The sequence below is a fragment of the Bison bison genome, unplaced genomic scaffold (assembly GCF_000754665.1).
Source record: "Bison bison bison isolate TAMUID 2011002044 unplaced genomic scaffold, Bison_UMD1.0 scf7180017864116, whole genome shotgun sequence".
Classification (NCBI taxonomy): Eukaryota; Metazoa; Chordata; class Mammalia; order Artiodactyla; family Bovidae; genus Bison; species Bison bison.
In genome coordinates, this window is record NW_011494688.1 from 1,268,931 (window position 1) to 1,288,051 (window position 19,121).

Here is a 19,121-nt window from a genome sequence, read left to right on the forward strand (position 1 = left end):
ATTAATATGATTATGATTTTGTTAAGGTAGGGTGTATTTCAAGTTAATGTGTAAAGTGAAAGTGGCTTGAAGTTAAGTAAATTGACTTATGCCATTCAGTATTATCACCTTCCTACCCTCCACGCCGCATTGTGGACTTTTCTTTTTTTGGCGGGGGGGGGCGGGCGGGGATCAATTATGAGAAACATCTTATTAGGAATTTTTTAGGGGCAGAAAGCCCAGCAGGGCCTTCCATGGTCCAGGAAATAACGATTTCATGGAGCCCAATATTCTGGGAAAATTGTGTTCTCAATGGGTGGGAATGAGGGGTGAGGAATCAGAGAATCAGCACAGGGCTGGCTATCAAGCTGGTCTGGGTTTGAACTCTAGCTGTACGCTTGCTAATTGTGTGACCCTGGGCTTGCAGAAACTTTCAGAGTGTTAATTCCCTTAACACAGAGAATGAGGATAATACCATCCACGCATAAGGATTGAACACCTTATTATTCAACACCTTATTCAATACTCACAGCACTGGATAGAGTGCCCAGCCCACTGTAATTCCCCAATGAATTATAGCTCAATAAATGAAAGAAAGGGTAAATGATGTCCCACATACTTTGCTATTGAGTATCTCACTATGCTGTCCTCTTTGAAAAGTGAAAAATCACATGGGATTTCCCTGGTGGTTTAGTGGCTAAGACTCCAAGCTCCCGATGCTGGTTCGAGCCCTGGTCAGGGAACTAGATCCCACATGCCACAGCTAAAGATCCCACAGGCTGTGACAAAGACCCGCCACAGCTAGACAAACATCACACAGAGCCTATAATAAAAATGCCAGGTTTCAGGTTGGTGGTTTTTTTTTTTTTTTTTTCCTATTTGGTTTAGGGTGAATGAAACTGTTTAAACACACCAACAGTTCTAAGTGTCAGATACTGAACTGAGCCAACTAGGGTGGAGTACCTGATTTAAAATCTGACTGAAAATGGTAGAGGCCCTCCCCAGTGGCAGTCGAAGAAAGTGGGGAAAAGAGAACGTGCTGGTAAAGGAAGGCAGTCCGCAGGCCACTACGAGTTCTGAAACCAGGTACAAACGGTGATAGCTCTATACTGGCCAGAGTATTCACTCTTCCTTCAGTCCCCAACCATCCGGCAACTGCAGAAACAGGTCTTTAACGGCCATGCTCCCTAGAGGGGATGATGAAATACAGAATATGTCTCTTATAGACATACTGTACAGGTAGCATTTAGTTTCTTCTCAGTAATTATAGTGTATAAACCCTCCAGTGAAGATTGTTTCACTAGCTCAAATAAGTACTTTTCCTCTATAAATATTTCAGTATTCATATCCTAATCTGTAAAATCAAGTTCATTTGTTGAAAGAATGATCTGATATCTCTATCTGTACATATGGTTCTTATGCTTTCTTTAATGTCTTCCTAGGCTATCATTTAACTACTGAGAAAGCTAATTATTAACAGTGCTAATGATTGAGAAATACATTTAACATAAAAATCTTTGAGAGAATTTCTCAGAATGGCAGATGTAAATTCCCTGAGAGTACAGCAAAGTTTGCAAAGGGTTGAACTGAAGGACTCAAATGGTTGTCTGAGGAGGCAAATCTATGAGTAAAATTTCACTCATCAAAGAATTTGAATATTTCCTGAGTGTAAACCTTCTTCAGAACATTCCCTTTTTTTTTCTCAGTTCCTCTGCCCCCTTCTTGGCTACAGTCACTTGATTACATTTGGGAGCCCACACTATAAGGGAAGCTGGAAGCCCTCGTAAGGGCTCCCTTTATGCCAGGAACCTGGCAAAATGCATTTACAGTATTTCTACTCTTAACAATATGTATTCAAGTAAAGGGATTTCCATGTGGCTCAGTTGAAAAGAATCTGCCTGCCAATGTAGGAGACGTGGGTTAGATCCCTGGGTCGGGAAGATTCCCTGGAGAAGGAAATGGCAACCCCCTCCAGTATTCTTGCCTGGGAAATCCCATGGACAGAGGAACCTGATAGGTTACAGTCATGGGGTTGGAAAGAGTCAGACACAACTGAGCACGCACGCGTGAAGAAAAGGATTAATAGCCCCATTTGACCAATGTGGAGTCTGAAGCCCAAAGAAATTTAGTTTAAGGCCACACAGCTAAATGCGGCTGCCGTATAAATGCACACCTAGCCCCAAAGCCTATTCTTTCCAGAACCATGAATTGTAATAAATACTAAGCCCTTTCCCTACACCTTTCTCCTTACTGCTTGCCTACTTTATTCATGTTTTTAATCCTCTACTAAACAAAATTGACCATCTGTTTACCTCTTCCACTGTATAGACTTCTTACAAAATTTTATTTCATTATGATAAAATAATGCTGTTCATATTAACATAACAAGGGTCTTAGGGGATCTGCATGTAAATTATAAATGTGTCTGTGTCACTGACTTCCGGTCACTAGAAAATCTTGGGCTGCCTTCCATCCAACCCTCTCTGGCCAACTTCTCCCTCCTATTTCTTTTCCACGCAGTGCACACATCCTTCTCATACAGTAATGAAGCTAGCTGGCTTTTGTGCTGCCAAAAGAAAAGCCACAAAACTGGCAGATGTGTACATTAGTCTCTATTCGACCCATTCTAATGGGTTTCATCTAAATGCAAACAGAACTGATGACATGATCCTAATAAGTGGAAGGCCACCTATGACTGAGAAATAATTTACTGGGACCAACTACAGCTAAATTGAAACCTACACATTTTATAGGCAGCTACTATATTTGATAGTGATGGACTGTTCTAGTTCATGACACCACTATGAGTCCAGGAAAGCATAATTGAGTGAATGGGATAAATGCCAGGAAAAATCTGATTTATATGTAAAAGATTCAAGCTTGATTTCCACTGCTTTGCTTTCAACTCTTCCACTTTTAACTTGTACAAACTAGAAACACCAATTTGGGTAAAATAATAACAGCTTGCTAGTTTCCGAATGTTACCTTTCTATAGGAAAATCTCCATAAGAAAGTTTGGATTACGTAACTGACAGTGTAACATTGTATTTAGACATTCTCTTTCAATAAGTGACCTATACATCAGTCAATAGATGTAAACTAATGATTTAGTTTTTTCAGTGACTGAATTCTTCTTTAAAATTTTTTTAAATGTGGAATTACGGTAACTTAAGTAACTCTTTATACAATATTTAGATTTTGCAGTTAAATGCAAATGATGAATTTATCAAAATCTTGATTACTAAATAATTTAACTCTTCACATTTCAAAGGTGAAAATTTTTCTCTTGACATAAGAATTCACTATAGATGCCTATTAGTAAGAACCTCCCTTAAAAAAATCTCTCCTGGAGAGGTTCAGATGGCCCAAGAAAGGGACTTACAACCAGAGACCTTGGTCATAAGCCCAGCTATTTCTGTAACTGAGGCAAGTTACATAACAAAACTTAAGCTTAGGCTAATACCTCTGTATATGGAGATAACATTATGGCATAGTGTTGACATAAAATCAAATAAGATGAGGAATGTAAAAGTCACTCAGAATATTGGAGGCCCAATAAGAAATACTCATGTTATAACTCAGTCCTTCACCCCTACCTGGGAAAAGTCACAAGGAGAAACACAAAGACAGCAAGTAGATGAATCTACAATTCCACCCTTTATCTTATTAATCTCCATATAGGCGCAATGGAGGTGCACAATACATTTCTATTAAATGAGCAGAGAAGCAGGTAAAATGTGACACCATTAATGTAAACTATTCTTATAACTATAAAGAACTTAAAACACTGCCAAATCCTTACTCCTCAAGCATACCTATGACAAGTTAGCACTTTTCCAGATTGAGATTCAATAAAACACACATACAAAATAACTGGTTATCGTGCCAAAGGAAAATTAAAAGACAGAAAAGATCAAGAGCCTCAGGAGCAATGAAGAAACAGTTTTAACTGCTGCATTATGCCAATGACAAGCTAACAAAAGCGTTAGAGAAAAGGTAACCCTCTGGCACTGTTGGTGGGAATGTAAATTGATACAGCCGCTATGAAAGATGGTATGGAGATGCCTTTAAAACTAGGAATAAAACCACGCTGTGACCCAGCAAGCCCACTCCTAGGCATATACCCTAAGGAAACCAAAATTGAAAAAGACACACGTACCTCAGTGTTCACTGCAGCACTACTTACAAGAGCTAGAACATGGAAGCCACCTAGACATCCATCGACAGATGAATGGATAAAGAAGTTGTGGTGTGTGTGTGTGTGTGTGTGTGTGTGTGTGTGTATATATATGCAGTAGAATATTAGTCATAAAAAGGAATGCATTTGAGTTAGTTCTAATGAGGTGGATGAACTTAGAGCCTATACAGAGTGAAGCAAGTCAGAACAAGAAAGATAAATATGTCATACTAAACACATTTGTATGGAATCTAGAAAGATGGAACTGATAAATTTATTTGCAGGGCAGCAATGGAGAAACAGACAGAGAGAACAGACTTATGGACACAGGGAGAGGGCAGGAGAGGGTGAAATGTATGGAGAGAGTAACTGGAAACTTACATCACCATATGTAAAACAGATAGCCAACGGGAATTTGCTGTATGTCTCAGGAAACTCAAACAGGGGCTCTGTATCAACCTAGAGGGGTGGGATGGGGAGGAAGATGGGAGGGAGGTTCAAGAGGGAAGGGACATATATATACCTATAGCTGATTCATGTTGATGTTTGACAGAAAACAATAAAATGCGTTAAGCAATTATCCTTCAATTAGAAAATAAATCAATTTAAAAAAAACTAATGAAAACTTTAAAACTACTATTCAGACATTAATAAATGCATAATTTATCCCTGACATGATCTTGGACTGGTTGAAAAGGTAATTGATTAAGAGCTACCAAGTGTTTTCTTAAATAAACAGATGACTTTATTGAGAAAAAAAGTACCATAATCATAACAGATTACAGAGAACCAATCAGCTGACAAGTCTTATTGAATTGCCTCCCTATTTCTAAACCTCTGACACACCAAAGGACAAAGGTTTACAGCCTTTCCTATGAGCAAGCTAAGCCTTCTTCCATCCATCCTTTTCCAAATACAGAAGAGTGGAGCCAAGGCAGCAGCCAGACATGCTCCTAGGGAGATTACCTGCCCCACTTTAGTGAGCTGACTTATTGGCACAATCCCTCTTGAAGGCTCAGGATGTAAATAATCCATTCTTCTGTTCAACAGGACCACCACCAACTACCACTCTATGGCTCTTAACATTATGTCAAGCACGGTTCCAATATGAATTCACTGACATTATTACACCTCTGTGGCAACTATTACTGTATTCATTTTGCAGTTGAAGAGACCAAAGCATCTAAAGATTAAATAAATCCCCAAGGACACAGCAGCTAAGGGATAGCGCCAGCCCCTGAACTCAATCTGACTCTATTCTAAGCATGATACGGCCTCTCATCCACCCTTCTGTCCATCCAACCACCACCTTTCGCCCTCTCTCACTTTTCACCAACCCTCTTATCCATCCTCCTACTCCGAAAGCCCCAGTTTGGTAGTAGCTGAGTATGATACCACCTCTGCCCTCAAGGAGCTCATAGTTTCTTGGGTGAGACACACATATAAATACATAATTAATTTCAGAGCAGGATATCAAGTATGTTGAGAGCGAAACTAGGCTCCCTAGAGGTCTAGAGACCATGGACTTGGCAGAGCAGAAAACAGACTAGGTTCCCTTTGTCTCTTAAGAGCCCACACAGTCCTCTTCCCCAAAGCACAGGTACTGCAGTAAAAGCCTCCTGCCTGGCATCTTACATCATGGGTGTCACAGGTACCCAGATGACCAGATACAGAAGACTCTGTAAAATGTCAGGAAGCATCACACTTCTATGGCAAGAGATCAGGTCCCCTGAAATCTCTTCTCAAATCCTTAAATTGCCTTAGCCTAAAACAACTGCAAGGAGATCCAATCAGTCCATTCTAAAGGAGATCAGCCCTGGGATTTCTTTGGAAGGAATGATGCTAAAGCTGAAACTCCAGTACTTTGGCCATCTCATGCGAAGAGCTGACTCATTGGAAAAGACTCTGATGCTGGGAGGGATTGGGGGCAAGAGGAGAAGGGGATGACAGAGGATGAGATGGCTAGATGGCATCACTGACTCGATGGACATGAGTCTGAGTGAACTCCAGGAGTTGGTGATGGACAGGGAGGCCTGGCGTGCTGCAGTTCATGGGGTCGCAAAGAGTCAGACACGACTGAGCGACTGATCTGAAAAGACAGCGCTAGAGTTCTATTATAATAAACGCAGATGGACAGATTCCAAAGTCCTATGACCCAAGTTTAAGTGTAGACCCTCCAGTTACGAGGTTTATGACCTCAGGCAAGTTATTTAGTCTCATCAAGCCTCGGTTTCAACTATGAAAAATTGGGATGAAAATAATACCTGCCTCACAGAAAAGCTGTGAGGAAAAAAAAAAATGAAATAATCCATAGAAATCACTCTGCAGATTTTCTGGTATACCACAAGCACCTAAGACACTGCTGTGCTGTTATTACAGAAACATGTCTTTGAGGATTTGATGTTACGGTATTTGCAATTTTTCACTGCATTTTTCAAAATTAAAAAGATAGAAATTCTTAAGGTAAAACATTAAAATCTATTGCAGAGGGTAAGAAAAACAGACTAACCACAATAGTGGGGTACTCAGAGATATAAAGCTTATTATTCAAGGTTCCAGATGTTTAGAAAATAGCTTATCATTTAGAAGATTCTCTGAATCAAGCCCACCTTGATGTGTAGCTGTGAAAATATTAACCACATACCTTGTATAGTGGAGTAGTTAAGGAAACAAGCTAGAGAGTCAGGCTACTCAAATTGGAATCTTGGCTCTGTCACCAACGAGTGTGGGAACTCTGAGGCAAAACCCCAAGGCTCATGCCTCAGTTTTCTGATCTGGAAGATGGAAATAATAGAAATACTTTCTCATAGGTTTGTTGTGAAAAATAAACGAGCCTCCACCTGAAAAAGGTAATTTAAAACCCTATCTGGTGCACTTTATAAGAGGTCAAGAAATGTCCTGGGAGAAAAGAAATGAATCCAGGAAATTTAATTCTTCATCTTCCGCTTCAAGCCAGAAACTTGGCAGTCACCCTAGAATCCAATCTCTCCCTCTCACATCCTACATACAGTCCACTGCCAAGTTCTACTGAGTCTTCCTCTAAATATCTCTTGTATGCAACACCCCCTTCTCCATCAGCATCATCTCTGCTGCAGCTCAGACCCTCAGCATCTCTCATGCCTGCATCATCACCACTGGTGCTTCCTGATGGCTCTTCCGGCTGATGCCCACAGCACTGATGCTTGAAGGATGGTTCTCAACACAGAAAGCTCTTCAGCCTCCTCTCTTTACCATCACCCCTAAAACCATTCAGGTCCCTCTCTCCTTTGAGCAGCGGTTAGTGTCCAGCTCCGTAAGACAGCGTACAAAGACCTTTGTAACCTGGCCCCTGACTACTTTTACAGCCATTTTTTCTGCCATATCCTCATGTCCTCTTTTCTCCAAAATACTGTTTGTTTCTCACACAGCTGAATGTCTCTCATACTTGAACCCCTGTTGGCCTGGGATTCCTGTCCTTCCGTTTGTCTATCTCGCTGACTCCTCCAAGGCTTAGCTACGCCAAGAACCTTCTGGGAGCCCGATCGAGTTGAACTGGTGGGGGGCTCTTGCTGTGGCTCCTTCTTTGTAGAGTGTTTAATGGTGCTCTTATCTTCTTCCTCCTTGTGTCGGGAAGCACAGTGCAATATAATGTACTGTGGCCACTCTGCCTCATTTAGCTTTGTCTCCAACACAGAATATAATGCCTAATGCCAGAAGTTGTTCAAATATTTGCTGAATGAGTGCATGAATGCAAAAATAAAGCAATGAATATTCATTCATTCCTGCTCTGCCACTGGAATAGCTGTATGAGTCTGACATCAATAATCACATAATTAATTGACTGATTATTCCTTGGTCATTCATAGAGAGAGAAAGAGAAAGAAATTCCATAGCGTCCTTTTTTTAAGTATAAATTTCCATGGTCACCTCAAAGCTTGTTTCTTTTTTTTTTTGACAGGATGTAGTAAATATATACAAACTACATAAAAGTATTGAATAAATTAAGGTTTGATCCTAATATTCCTCACTACTGAAATGTATTTTATAATTTAATAATATAAAGTGGAGGAAGGGCAAATCATGGGGGTAACACGGCACCAGAAGCCAATGGCAACACGGATAGTATGGGGCTGAAGAGCATTTGTGATTTCTAACTCTTGGAGGTTCAAGGTGGCTGGGACCCCCTCCAGACCAACACCTGCGAGCCAGGGAGCCTGCTGAATGCAGGAGATGCAGCATTCCTCCCTGCAAGGTGCTTAGTAAGGGCATGGATCCAATACTAACCCACCCACCATCACTGTTTACCTTTGGCATGCCTCCTACTTGCTGCCAACCTAAGTCCTTCAGGAGAGAAGGGGAGTGAAGCGGAAAAACAGATCAGGGAAGAGCAATGGGAAATGAGGGTAAGAAACTTTTACATTCGATACTCACTGAAACTTTTTTTCCTTAAAGTCAGATGATAAAAGGATTAAGTATTCATTCATCTAGGTAAATTTCTTTTTTTAACAAACAGGAAGATTTTCTTTTACTTGATATGAAAGTTGTTGTGCCAAGAATAAAATACATCATTACTGCTGCTGCTAAGTCACTTCAGTTGTGTCCAACTCTGTGCGACCCCAGAGACGACAGCCCGCCAGGCTCCCCCGTCCCTGGGACTCTCCAGGCAAGAACACTGGAGTGGGTTGCCATCATCATTACTAAAATTCAACTAATCATAAATTCCTAGAAGTTTCCTACTTATTCTTAGGGGCTTCCCAGGTGGTTCTGTGGTAATCAGTTATTCATGGTTATCAATATTCAAAAGAGACCAAATGTGCAGTTCACTGGGTTTAAAAAAACTGAAATGTGAATCCTATATTAATTTTACATGCATATTATGATTTGAGTATAATACTTAGTAATATCCCATACTGTATGATTCTGTGTCATATAATCAAGAAAGGTTCATCTTGGGCTTGCTCAAACCTGAATTGAAGGGGAACCATGAATCAAATTCCTTGTTTTATAAACTAGATACTCTTAAGATTTCCTTTTGTATTTTGAGATTTTATGAGACTGCTCACTATTCCTTTTTGTAATTAAAATATCCTAGAGGATATTTCTGCATGTGAATGAGAATGAGTCCCATAATAACCCACTATATATATGTGTGTGTGTATATACACATTTTTTCATAAAATGCAAATGCAGTGTTAACTTTTTTTTTGCTCACACTGCACAGCATGTGGGAGCCCAGTTCCCTGACTAGAGATAGAACCTAAACCCCCTTGTAGTGAAAGTGTCAGTGAAGAGTGTGTAGTCTTAACCACTGGACCGCCAGGAAAGTCCTCCCTGCAAAATATTTAAAAGCAGCTTTTCAATTGACAGGGGCCTATAGCCCAGAAACCTTAATTAGGATTTTAGGAAAAGGTAGGAAAAAAGAAACTAAAAGTTGAAATAATTCACTTTGTAGGAAATAAGTGTAACATACACTGTGTCATGGAAGGGGATACAGAGCATGTCTTCAAAGTCATTTAACCTTAACTTTGCACATAGAAGTGGTCCATGCGGTCATCTGGCTATGAATATTAAATCTTCTGTGATACATGTACCTTTGATGGGGAATATATATACTATACTGTGTTATGAATTAAAAAGCACAATAGCAATGGAACTGTTATCCATGAGCCCCTTTCTGGATCTCCTCTGTGAGTGGCCTGAGAACAAAACACTTAAATCTGCCTGCACGTTGACGATAGCGATATTGATATTTCTCCATGTTCCCTTCTGGTTGCTAAGAGATTTACATTGGACAGACTCTGTTGTACGAAGCATTTTGATCCACAAAGCATTTGCTTCAGCTCAGTGAGCCCAGAAACTCCCTTTGGTTCACCCGTTCACTATTTTGCTTTCGAGTCAAACAGGGGTCTGGGCACAAGGGCAGCAGACCTGTCGCTGCTCCCCCGGGACACGGCTGGCCATAAACCTGGCTCGGCTAGTAACTCTTACACAGAATATCGACATTAATGATGAAACTATATCTTTATACAAATGTATGTTCCTGTCCCTCTGTTTCTTAGAAGCCAGTTTATCATGTCGTGGGGGTGGGGGAGGGGGATGTGCATAGAGAGGTCAAAGTATAGTGACCGACCCACAGACAAACCTAACATTCATAAAATTAGACCAGAACCTAGCAAAACAAGGCAATTTCGTAACAACTCTGCTGTGTGAGGCTTTGAAATATACCTGCTGAGAATTTCCTAACTTAAGTCTGTACTTCTGTGAAAATATGTTCAAGAAGTTTTTTTGCAAGAACCCTGAAGCCGGAAACACCTATATTTAATGTCATGTGGCAGAACCACCGCAACTCTCTGAACTCAGTCTCAGAAAGTCTGCCAGTAACAAAAGGCAAAGAGGTTTCTCTAGACCTTTACTTGGAAGAAAATGGCAAAGGCCCTGAAAATATTCATGATTACTCCTGAAGGAAGGTACATGTGGTGGATGAAATCTGCATGTCATTTGCAAGGCACGTGGATCACTGCTCAGAGCAAATTAAGATGATCTTTCCCTTGGGAATTCTCACAAAGAGACATAAAAATGCTTTATGACCTGACTTCCATATTCAGATCACAGAGTTTTAGTCAATTTTTATGAACTGTCATGGAAGAAAAGTGATTTCGGGCCTCAATCTCCAAATCAGTATCTAGGATTCATATTTAAGGGCACAGCCCCCAAAAGGTAAGCACTCTCAGGCTGTAATTAAACACCAGTGACCCAGAATATTCCTCCTATTTGCTCCCCTGCATTAGAGTATCAGTAGGGGATGATCAATACTCATGCTTGGATCTAAAGCATTCAGTGCTGAAGTCCCTGCCTTGTCATGGGAATTCCTGCATTCAGGATAATCACTCTCAGCCAGTAGAGAAAGACAAACCTCTGTGCTTTCAGCGGTTTAAAGAATAAAGAAAAGTTATTTCCAGCAGCTTATTTCCACTGCACAACCTACCTAGGAAGTACCTTATGGAACTGAGAGTCAGAAGGAAAGAGGGAACCGAAAAAGCAAAGCAGGAAATGACTTTACTGTTACGTCTTTAAGGTCACAGATCTGCCTGAGAAATGCACACATGTGACACAGTTCTAGCACAAAAGCTCCTTTTCCATGAGACACAACTGTTAAGAAGTACAAAGGCTGCTTCTCTGCTCTCTCCCTCAATTCTAACTCACCGCAGTGCATTTAACCTTGACTGGGCTGGAAAGAAACTACTTTGAACTCCCTTGCAACACCTTTGCATGTCATGGAAGCATGCCCATGCCTACGTAAAGTACAAGCCTTCCGCATCAGCACTGCAATCCCCCCACACGGGATAAAATCTTGCCCTGCCTTGCCCACCCTACACCCGTGGTCTACCACAGGGTTTCTATCATCTGTTCCCAATTTACACACCCAACTTACACACCCAATTTACACTCTACACCACATGTAAAAACAGCCCCGAATGCTTCTCACAGATGCCAAGAGGAATTAAAACATAAAGGATCCAGGCAAGATCTATGCACTGGCATACATAGCTACCTTTTTCTTCCGATCCCGGGACCGTTTGCGGTGTTTCCTTTTTTTCTCTGTCTCTTCTTCAGCATTGATTTCTAAATCCCGGGTTTTCTTTAATTGGGAGGCCGCATGAGCCATAATGCATTGAAAAGGACCCTCTCAAGCACGCAGGGCTTCCTGGTAGAAGGTGATATCCTCAGGCACCTTTAATCAGGCTTCCAGCAGCATTCCAATCACTGGAGAGAAACCTTGGACTCCAAGCAGGAAGACATTCAAAATGCCAAGATGCTGGAGAAGCTGAAGCTTTAAAAACCCCAACGATGGTTTCCAGACTTCATCCTACACCTCCCTGTACCTGAACCTTTACATGAGAGTGCAGCCATCCTAATGCATTTACCGTAGTGAAAAAGACAGCTGGGACACAGGAAGCTGTATTATGGCTGTATCCCCTGCCACCAGCTGGAAGTGTCTAAGTGATTCCTCAGAAGGGGGAATGCTGCAAAGGATGCTTCTCTGAAGGGAAAAAATCAAGAGTCACCGCACATGCAGGAGCAAAAATCCAGCACTAATTCTGAAAACCTATTTTAGAATCCTTCGAAAAAAAGGCAGGGCTGCAATTTATACATCACCACTAGGTCTGCACAGAGCAGAATTTAACCCGTAAGAGAATGGAGCGGTTCCTACTCCAGTGTAACTGCTGATGGTGACAAAATATATAAAATAAGATTTCACAAAAGACACTCGATTTTGCTGTGGAGATCCTGACTGCATGATGGGGAAAACAATGCATGCATTGCTCATCTCCACAGTGAGGCCTTTATGCTCGACTATCAGCCTAAATGCATTTTGTGGGGGAGGATTCACAGAAGGGCCTGTTGTCTTTTAAAAACAACATGCTGATTACAACACATCATACAGCAGGCCATGAGCATGTTGGTGTAGGGAACAGATGCCTGATTCAGAGGGGTTCCCCAGGACTCTCCCCTCCTGAGGTCCGAGGGTCACAGAAAATCTGCGCTGCAGTCAGGGGCTCCAAGTCGTGGAAATGTGGACTCGGCGTTCATGTGCACTTCAATCACCTTACTATTTTTGCCACCTGAGTCCTCAATGACTGCAGCTTCTGAATATTCATGAGGTGAAGTGAAGCAGCAGCAGGGCTCAAGGCCTGCTGGGCTATCTTCTGCTAGGATGCACGCACTGGAAGAAATCTAATAAGTCAGGAATCATTCATATACTCAAACACATGGGGCCCAAAACATGGCTGAAACGTCAGTCTGGACCTGAACCATTACAGGCCCCAGTGAGAAACCTTAAATTCCCCAAGTAAATGAGCAGGGGAGAAAAAGATGATGCTTCACTGAAAAGACTTAGTGTGTGTGCTTCTAATATTCAAAGTCCTTGACTTTGGAAATCAGTGCGTTTTGAGTTTGCAGCTGGTGGTGGTGGTTGTTCAGTCGCCAAGTTGTGTCCAACCCTTTGCAACCCCATGAACAGCAGCACGCCAGGATTCAGTCCGCAGGAGTCACTGTTAAAATGTGTGGAGGCCAAAGCATGCAGTCCAGAGGTGTTGTACAAGGATTTGGTTGGAGGTCCCTGGGGCTGCTGTTGACCTGCTTCATTAAGAGCCCCAAGTGTAAGTTCCTGCCAACAACTACTCACTGTATTTCTGATTTGGAGATCAAGAACTTTCTTCATTCTTCCCTAGCAGGGGGCCTTACATCTTCCCCTGGGCAGCAACAGAGATTGGAAAGCAAATGAGGACCATGGCCGTGACCTACTGCAAGTGGATTGAAATAGATGGCTTCACTGTGAACCATGTGAAAATCATTGTGGCCCATATTTCTGAGGACCCACTGACACTTGTCTGCTCGCTTTGCCACAGAAACTATCTACATGAAGAAGGAGTTGTAGAAAAGTTCCCAACTGCCTACAAAACCATCATCTGATAAAAAGCAGGGGCCGGGAGGAAGGCAAGGGATGAAATGTAATTCAGATCCAAAAGCAATACACTGTATTTGGAGCTTCATAATAAAAATAAATGCTTTTCTATCAGAAGTTTTTATTGTAATAGTAATAGGTGGGGCAGAAAATATAAAAAGTTAAACTTTTGTGTGCTTGCTCCTGATATTAACCATCCTGGACTTCTGAGGAATATTCACAACATTTCCTATCCTTATTTTCAGCAAGCTGAAGAGGATAGCCAGCTAAAAAACTGGCTGATTTCCCACTGGCTCCAGGATCTTCTCTTTTTTTCTTCCTTTATAGATACTAATGCTACTTTAAAATGTTTTTATAAGCACACCTGACCAAGGTAACTTTGCCGTCTAAGGCTGGCAAAGCTACTGTCCCATCGATCTCTATCAGCAAAAGCAAAGATGGAAATTAGGAAAACAGGTCCTGGTATTTTTGGACACATTTCTCTCTGGAATAGTTCTTTGCTTTCCCAAAATGTTTAGATGTTGAGAATAAGTCACAACTTATATGCCGCCATAATATGATTTTTTTTATAGTGGATTTTGCAGTTAGTGGTTGTCCCACCAAAACTAAACTCTAAGACATAGCTTATTTAGATTCTCTCTCTTACAGAAAATATGGGCTTCTGTTTGCCACTTTTAAACTAGAACTTTAATAGCAAAACTGCCAAGAAAGGCAGCTCCGTGAGTCCTAGGATTTGATGGTAATATCACTAAAGTCTTAGTTCCTTTCTTCCTACCCAGCACACACACTTACATAAAGCTCCTGGTGCATTTATTTATTACTTATTTATTTATTGCAAAGGCATTTACCCAAGATTGCCACAAATATTAGCATTTGTTCCTCCTAAACTAAATTCACAGTTCTAACAATAATTCTAGAAAGCAAGCTCTTATCGTAGCTGAAACAACCAAGAAAAGAACTTTCAAAAACTTAATTATTTGCCTGAAGTTTTACAAAACTTTTCCACTTCAGTCTCACGAGATTGTTCTCTTCTGGGTGATGATCAAATTCATTCAAACCTTCCAAGTAAAACTTTGCAGCTGGTATAAGAGTAGGTCTCCAAGCAGAGGGGCGGGTCTCTGCAGCAAGAAGGAGATGCAGTAAGCACCTCAAACAGTAATGCGAGGTCCATGGGGTAGCTTCTCCAGGCCTGCTCCCTGACACTGGCCATGAGGGTGTAAGGAACAGGACTTCCATGGGAGGGGGCGGCCCATCTGAGGAATGCTGAAGCTACAGAAAGTTAAGGAACAACTTCTCTTAAGGAAAAAAAAAAAAAGAGCTATTCCGGCTTTATAAAAATTCCAGGTACAAGAATTCCTACACCAGCTTTTTGAAACAAAGTTAAAGACTGATCTTTCAAACTTTTATTAGCTGCAGAAATCCTTCCTTTGAATAAGCCCTACAGGACAGGCATTGAGAATAAACCAGAGAGTGAAGTTACCTAGCTGAATGGAAGGAACAATGTCTACAGCCCCAACTTTTAGACTTCCTCAGCCTCCCTCCTGAAGGCAGGCTGGATGAGCACGATTTGAAATTTGAAATCTGGCACTCGGCAGCAAGGAGTCCTGATCTTTCCCTGGTGTCTACCTTTGATTACAGAAATTATATCAATAAATGATTCCTCCTATTAAACCTTCCTCTTAATCTTATTCAAAATAATTCCTGATTTCTGATCAGAAGTGACATGTCTCATTGAGTCCTTCTTGTCCTCACTTTATTAGAGTGTAAAACTAGTATAAAAAAGTAAAAATCACTTTCCAGTTTGGCATCCGGAATAATGGCTATACCCCCAAATAAATTCTAATGCAGGAATCAAAACGCTGTGACTAAAATATGCCAATGAAAGTAAAACCAAATCAATACACTGGACATTTTACCCGAGCTGTTTTCTCCTCAGTTTGGCAAACACCTTGCCAGGATTCCACGACAAGTTTTGATTATTCTTCAGCCAATTAATAACTTGACTACTCTCGGTTGTCACTTATACTGTGTCTCCACATTGCTCAGCTGAGTTGACACACAAATAGTGTATTTGATTTCTGAGGAGGTGATGCTGTCTCTTGGTGATCTTGAAGTTACAAGAGTTTCAAAGTGCACTTTGAAAAAAATAGGACATAGTGACGTGGAGAAGTGGAGGGTGGGTAGTACATAAAGAATGGAGGAGGGGAGCAGGAAAAAAACGAAAAAGAGCACTGCTGCCAGCCACCAAGGAAGCTGCACCTTCCCAACCCTGCCCCCGGCTCTTGATAACAAGGAAAGTGCGTGTTTTGATGGGATGAGAATATTTCATGCTGCACCCACTTCAGTTTTCTCAGAAGCAGAACAGCCTCACCATAAGAGAGAGTCAAAATATTTTTCCTTCAGAAAGAAAAATGGATCCATCGTCACTGCATTAATTTTGGCACCCTAGATAAAGATGATGTCAGGAGATCTTGAGCGGGTTCTGAACAATGTGGGGCACAAGAAAGAAAACAAGCACGAAACCCGTCAATGGTTATAAACGACAGAAAGGCACCCTAGGAAATGCTTAACTCACAGTCGCAGATTATTCTTCATTTTCAGATGAGACACATGGAAAAAAAAAAAAAGGGCAGTGACTAAATCATACTGAGGGATTGGTGGTCCTTTTCACACTCCTCATAGAGGGCGGCACCTTTGGATAAACGAGCGCTGGCCTCGGTTCCATCTGTCTTAGTACTTGGTTTGCCCTCTGTCCCTGGAGCAGGCTGTCTGTCCAACTCACCAGCATGACCTCAGCCTGGAGCCAGCCAGCTGGTCCAAGCTGCCAGCTGCTTCTGCCACCTCCCATGGGGGACGGGGGCAGGCTGCCGGGGACAGCTCCCCCGTGGTCTCTTCATCACACACACACTGGCCGGCAGAAAGAAGGGGATCCCTGGATGTGCATGAATGAACCCCCGCAGGCATAGCCCCCAGACTCTGTCCCATCCAAAGGAGGGAGCTAGCAGTGCCTGGTGGAAGAGTGAGCAAGAAGCCAGCACCCAAAGTCCTGGACAAACAATTGTACCAGACAAGTTGCTTCCTCTCTGCAGCCCTGGTCCTTACAGGAGAAACAAGTGGAACCAGATGACCACAAAGACATCCACAAAGGAACCCCAAATCCAATGACCTGAGGTGGTAGAAGGTGGTACATGTTTGAAAGTGAAGAAAGATATTTAGGAAAGGTTTATTTAAGAAGAATTTACACAATTACATGTATAGGATAAACAAAGTTTATCCTTGCTTATAGGATAAACAAGGTGCTATTGTACAGCACAGGGAACTATGGTCATGGTAACCCATATATATGATATGAATTATATATATGGTAAACTACAATGTAATAAATATGAAAGTATGCATATGACTGAGTCAGTATGCTGTACAGCAGAAATTAACATGACACTGTAAATCGACTATTTTGTTCTTGTTTAGTTGCTCAGTCATGTCTGACTCTCTGCAACTGCAGCCCGCCAGGCTTCTCTGTCCATGAGATTAATTTAATAAAATTAAAAAAAAAATGAAAATGAAGAAGCGTTTACAATCTGGGCTGACCAAAACAGTAGCCACCAGCCCTATTTAGTGACTGGCAATGAAATAGTACTAGTGAGACTGCAAAACTGAGTTTCTAAATTTTATTTAATTAAGAAATTTATATTTAAAAACATTCTCAGTTCAGATATTGGAACACATTTAAGTGTTGGAATAATTTGGAAATGTGAATTTACTTTTTCACTTTTCATTTTATAAGATAAAAGATCAAGTATTTCTGATGATAATTTAGCACCCACACTGAGATGTAAAATACACCCGGGATTTCAAGACCCCATGAAAAAAAAAGCAATGTGAATTACCTCAGTAAAAATTTTATGTATTGATTCATGCTGAACTGAGGATATTTGGATATGTTCAGTTAAATAAAATATACTAAAATTAACTTCACTTTTTAAAGAGATTTTTAAATATGTCTATTTGGAATGTAAAATTATATATGTGGTTCCCACTACATTTCTATTGGACACAGACAGTCTACATAAAGAGCTTATCTTAACAAAAAGAGAGCCCAACTTGCCAGCAGGTATTTTCCTGCAGGCAGATATTTCTCCAAACACGCATCCGAAGACACTTAGCAGTCAGTCATCATGCTTTCCACGTGAAATGTTAAAGGACAAGAACACGTGATGTTCTCAGGCACTTGTGCTAAAAGCAGCGTTCACATACTCATGGACTCATTCACTCAGCTGGTCACCACATTTGGCATCTGGGACGTGCAGGTGAATGGGACTTGGTCCCATTCCTCAAATCATCAGTGAGAAAGAGAGACAAGGAAACTGACAATTACGACACACATACAGGTGCTGTGGAAGCAGGGGTGTGGACCTGTAATACAAAACCAAGTGGTGAGTATGCAGAACAAGGCTTTCTAGGTCAGGGATAAAGACTCTTTCCTATCTGCAGAATTTACAATTTCACAGTTCAACACCTCACATTCTTGGTCTACCTGGCCAACTGTTCATGCTTGAGCAGACAATGCAGAATTCCCCCTAGAGCCAGGGACTGTCATAGATGCTGGTGACAGGATGGTCAGTAAGATGGATGAAGTTCCCTTCTCTAAAGCTTCCATTCTTGGGAGTATGGGGTGGCAGGAGTAAGCCAGTCAACAAATCAATGAAGAAGAAAATCTCAGTCACAGTGTTAGGAAAAAGTGAAGAATATAACTGGATTGCAAGAGTCGAGATGAGGAACAATTGTTCACGGGGCCCTCTGCTTCTTTCTAATTTTAGTTTCTCAAGATAGTGAGAAGCCAGTTGAGTTTCCACTGTATCAGGCTAATAAAGTGAAAGTGTTAGTCGTTCAGTCATGTCAGACTCTTGTGACCCCATGATGGTAGCCTGCTAGGCTCCTCTGTCCATGGAATTCTTCAGGCAAGAATCCTAGAGTGGGTAGCCATTCCCTTCTCCATGGGATCTTCCCAACCCAGGGACTGAACCTGGATCTCCCACCTTGGAGGCAGATTCTTTATCCTCTGAGCCACCAGAGAAGACCTTATTAGGGTAGCAATTCCTCCCCATCAGCCCTCTAAACCAAGAAGCTGAGCACAGTGGCTGATAATAAATGTTAATAGTTTCTCAAGTAATAGGCTCAATTCAAATATATTACTGAAGATAAAATATGTTTCTGTATTACTTTTCCCCTAAACTATCTGGATAACTATAGCTTCCATCAGTCTTTATTAACTTATAGTTTAATAAAGATTCCAAAAAGGTTGACTTTTTTACTCTATTACTCTACCAAGTAATGGAATCAAGTCTCACTGTTTATAACCAAACAGTGATATTTCACTGAATCCTTGTAATTTAATATTTATATCAGAATCATACTTCTGCTGCTGCTAAGTCGCTTCAGTCGTGTCCGACTCTGTGCAACCCCATAGACGGCAGCCCAACAGGCTCCCCCATCCCTGGGATTCTCCAGGCAAGAACA

The 19,121-nt window shown here is 41.3% G+C and overlaps 1 protein-coding gene across 4 annotated transcripts in view; it reads right to left on the reverse strand.

The window, feature by feature from the left end:
* Positions 1-16,965, reverse strand: part of ANK3 (ankyrin 3, node of Ranvier (ankyrin G)) — a 381,124-nt gene extending 364,159 nt beyond the window's left edge. Inside the window, exon 1 of one of the 4 annotated variants that reach the window (XM_010839398.1) lies at positions 11,688-16,965. In XM_010839398.1, the coding sequence (XP_010837700.1) occupies positions 11,688-11,801 (114 nt within the window). In that variant the 5' untranslated portion in view covers positions 11,802-16,965. The remainder of the gene's footprint in view (positions 1-11,687) is intronic. The other 3 variants (XM_010839394.1, XM_010839395.1, XM_010839396.1) reach the window with 3 other exon arrangements.
* Positions 16,966-19,121: the final 2,156 nt, after the last annotated feature.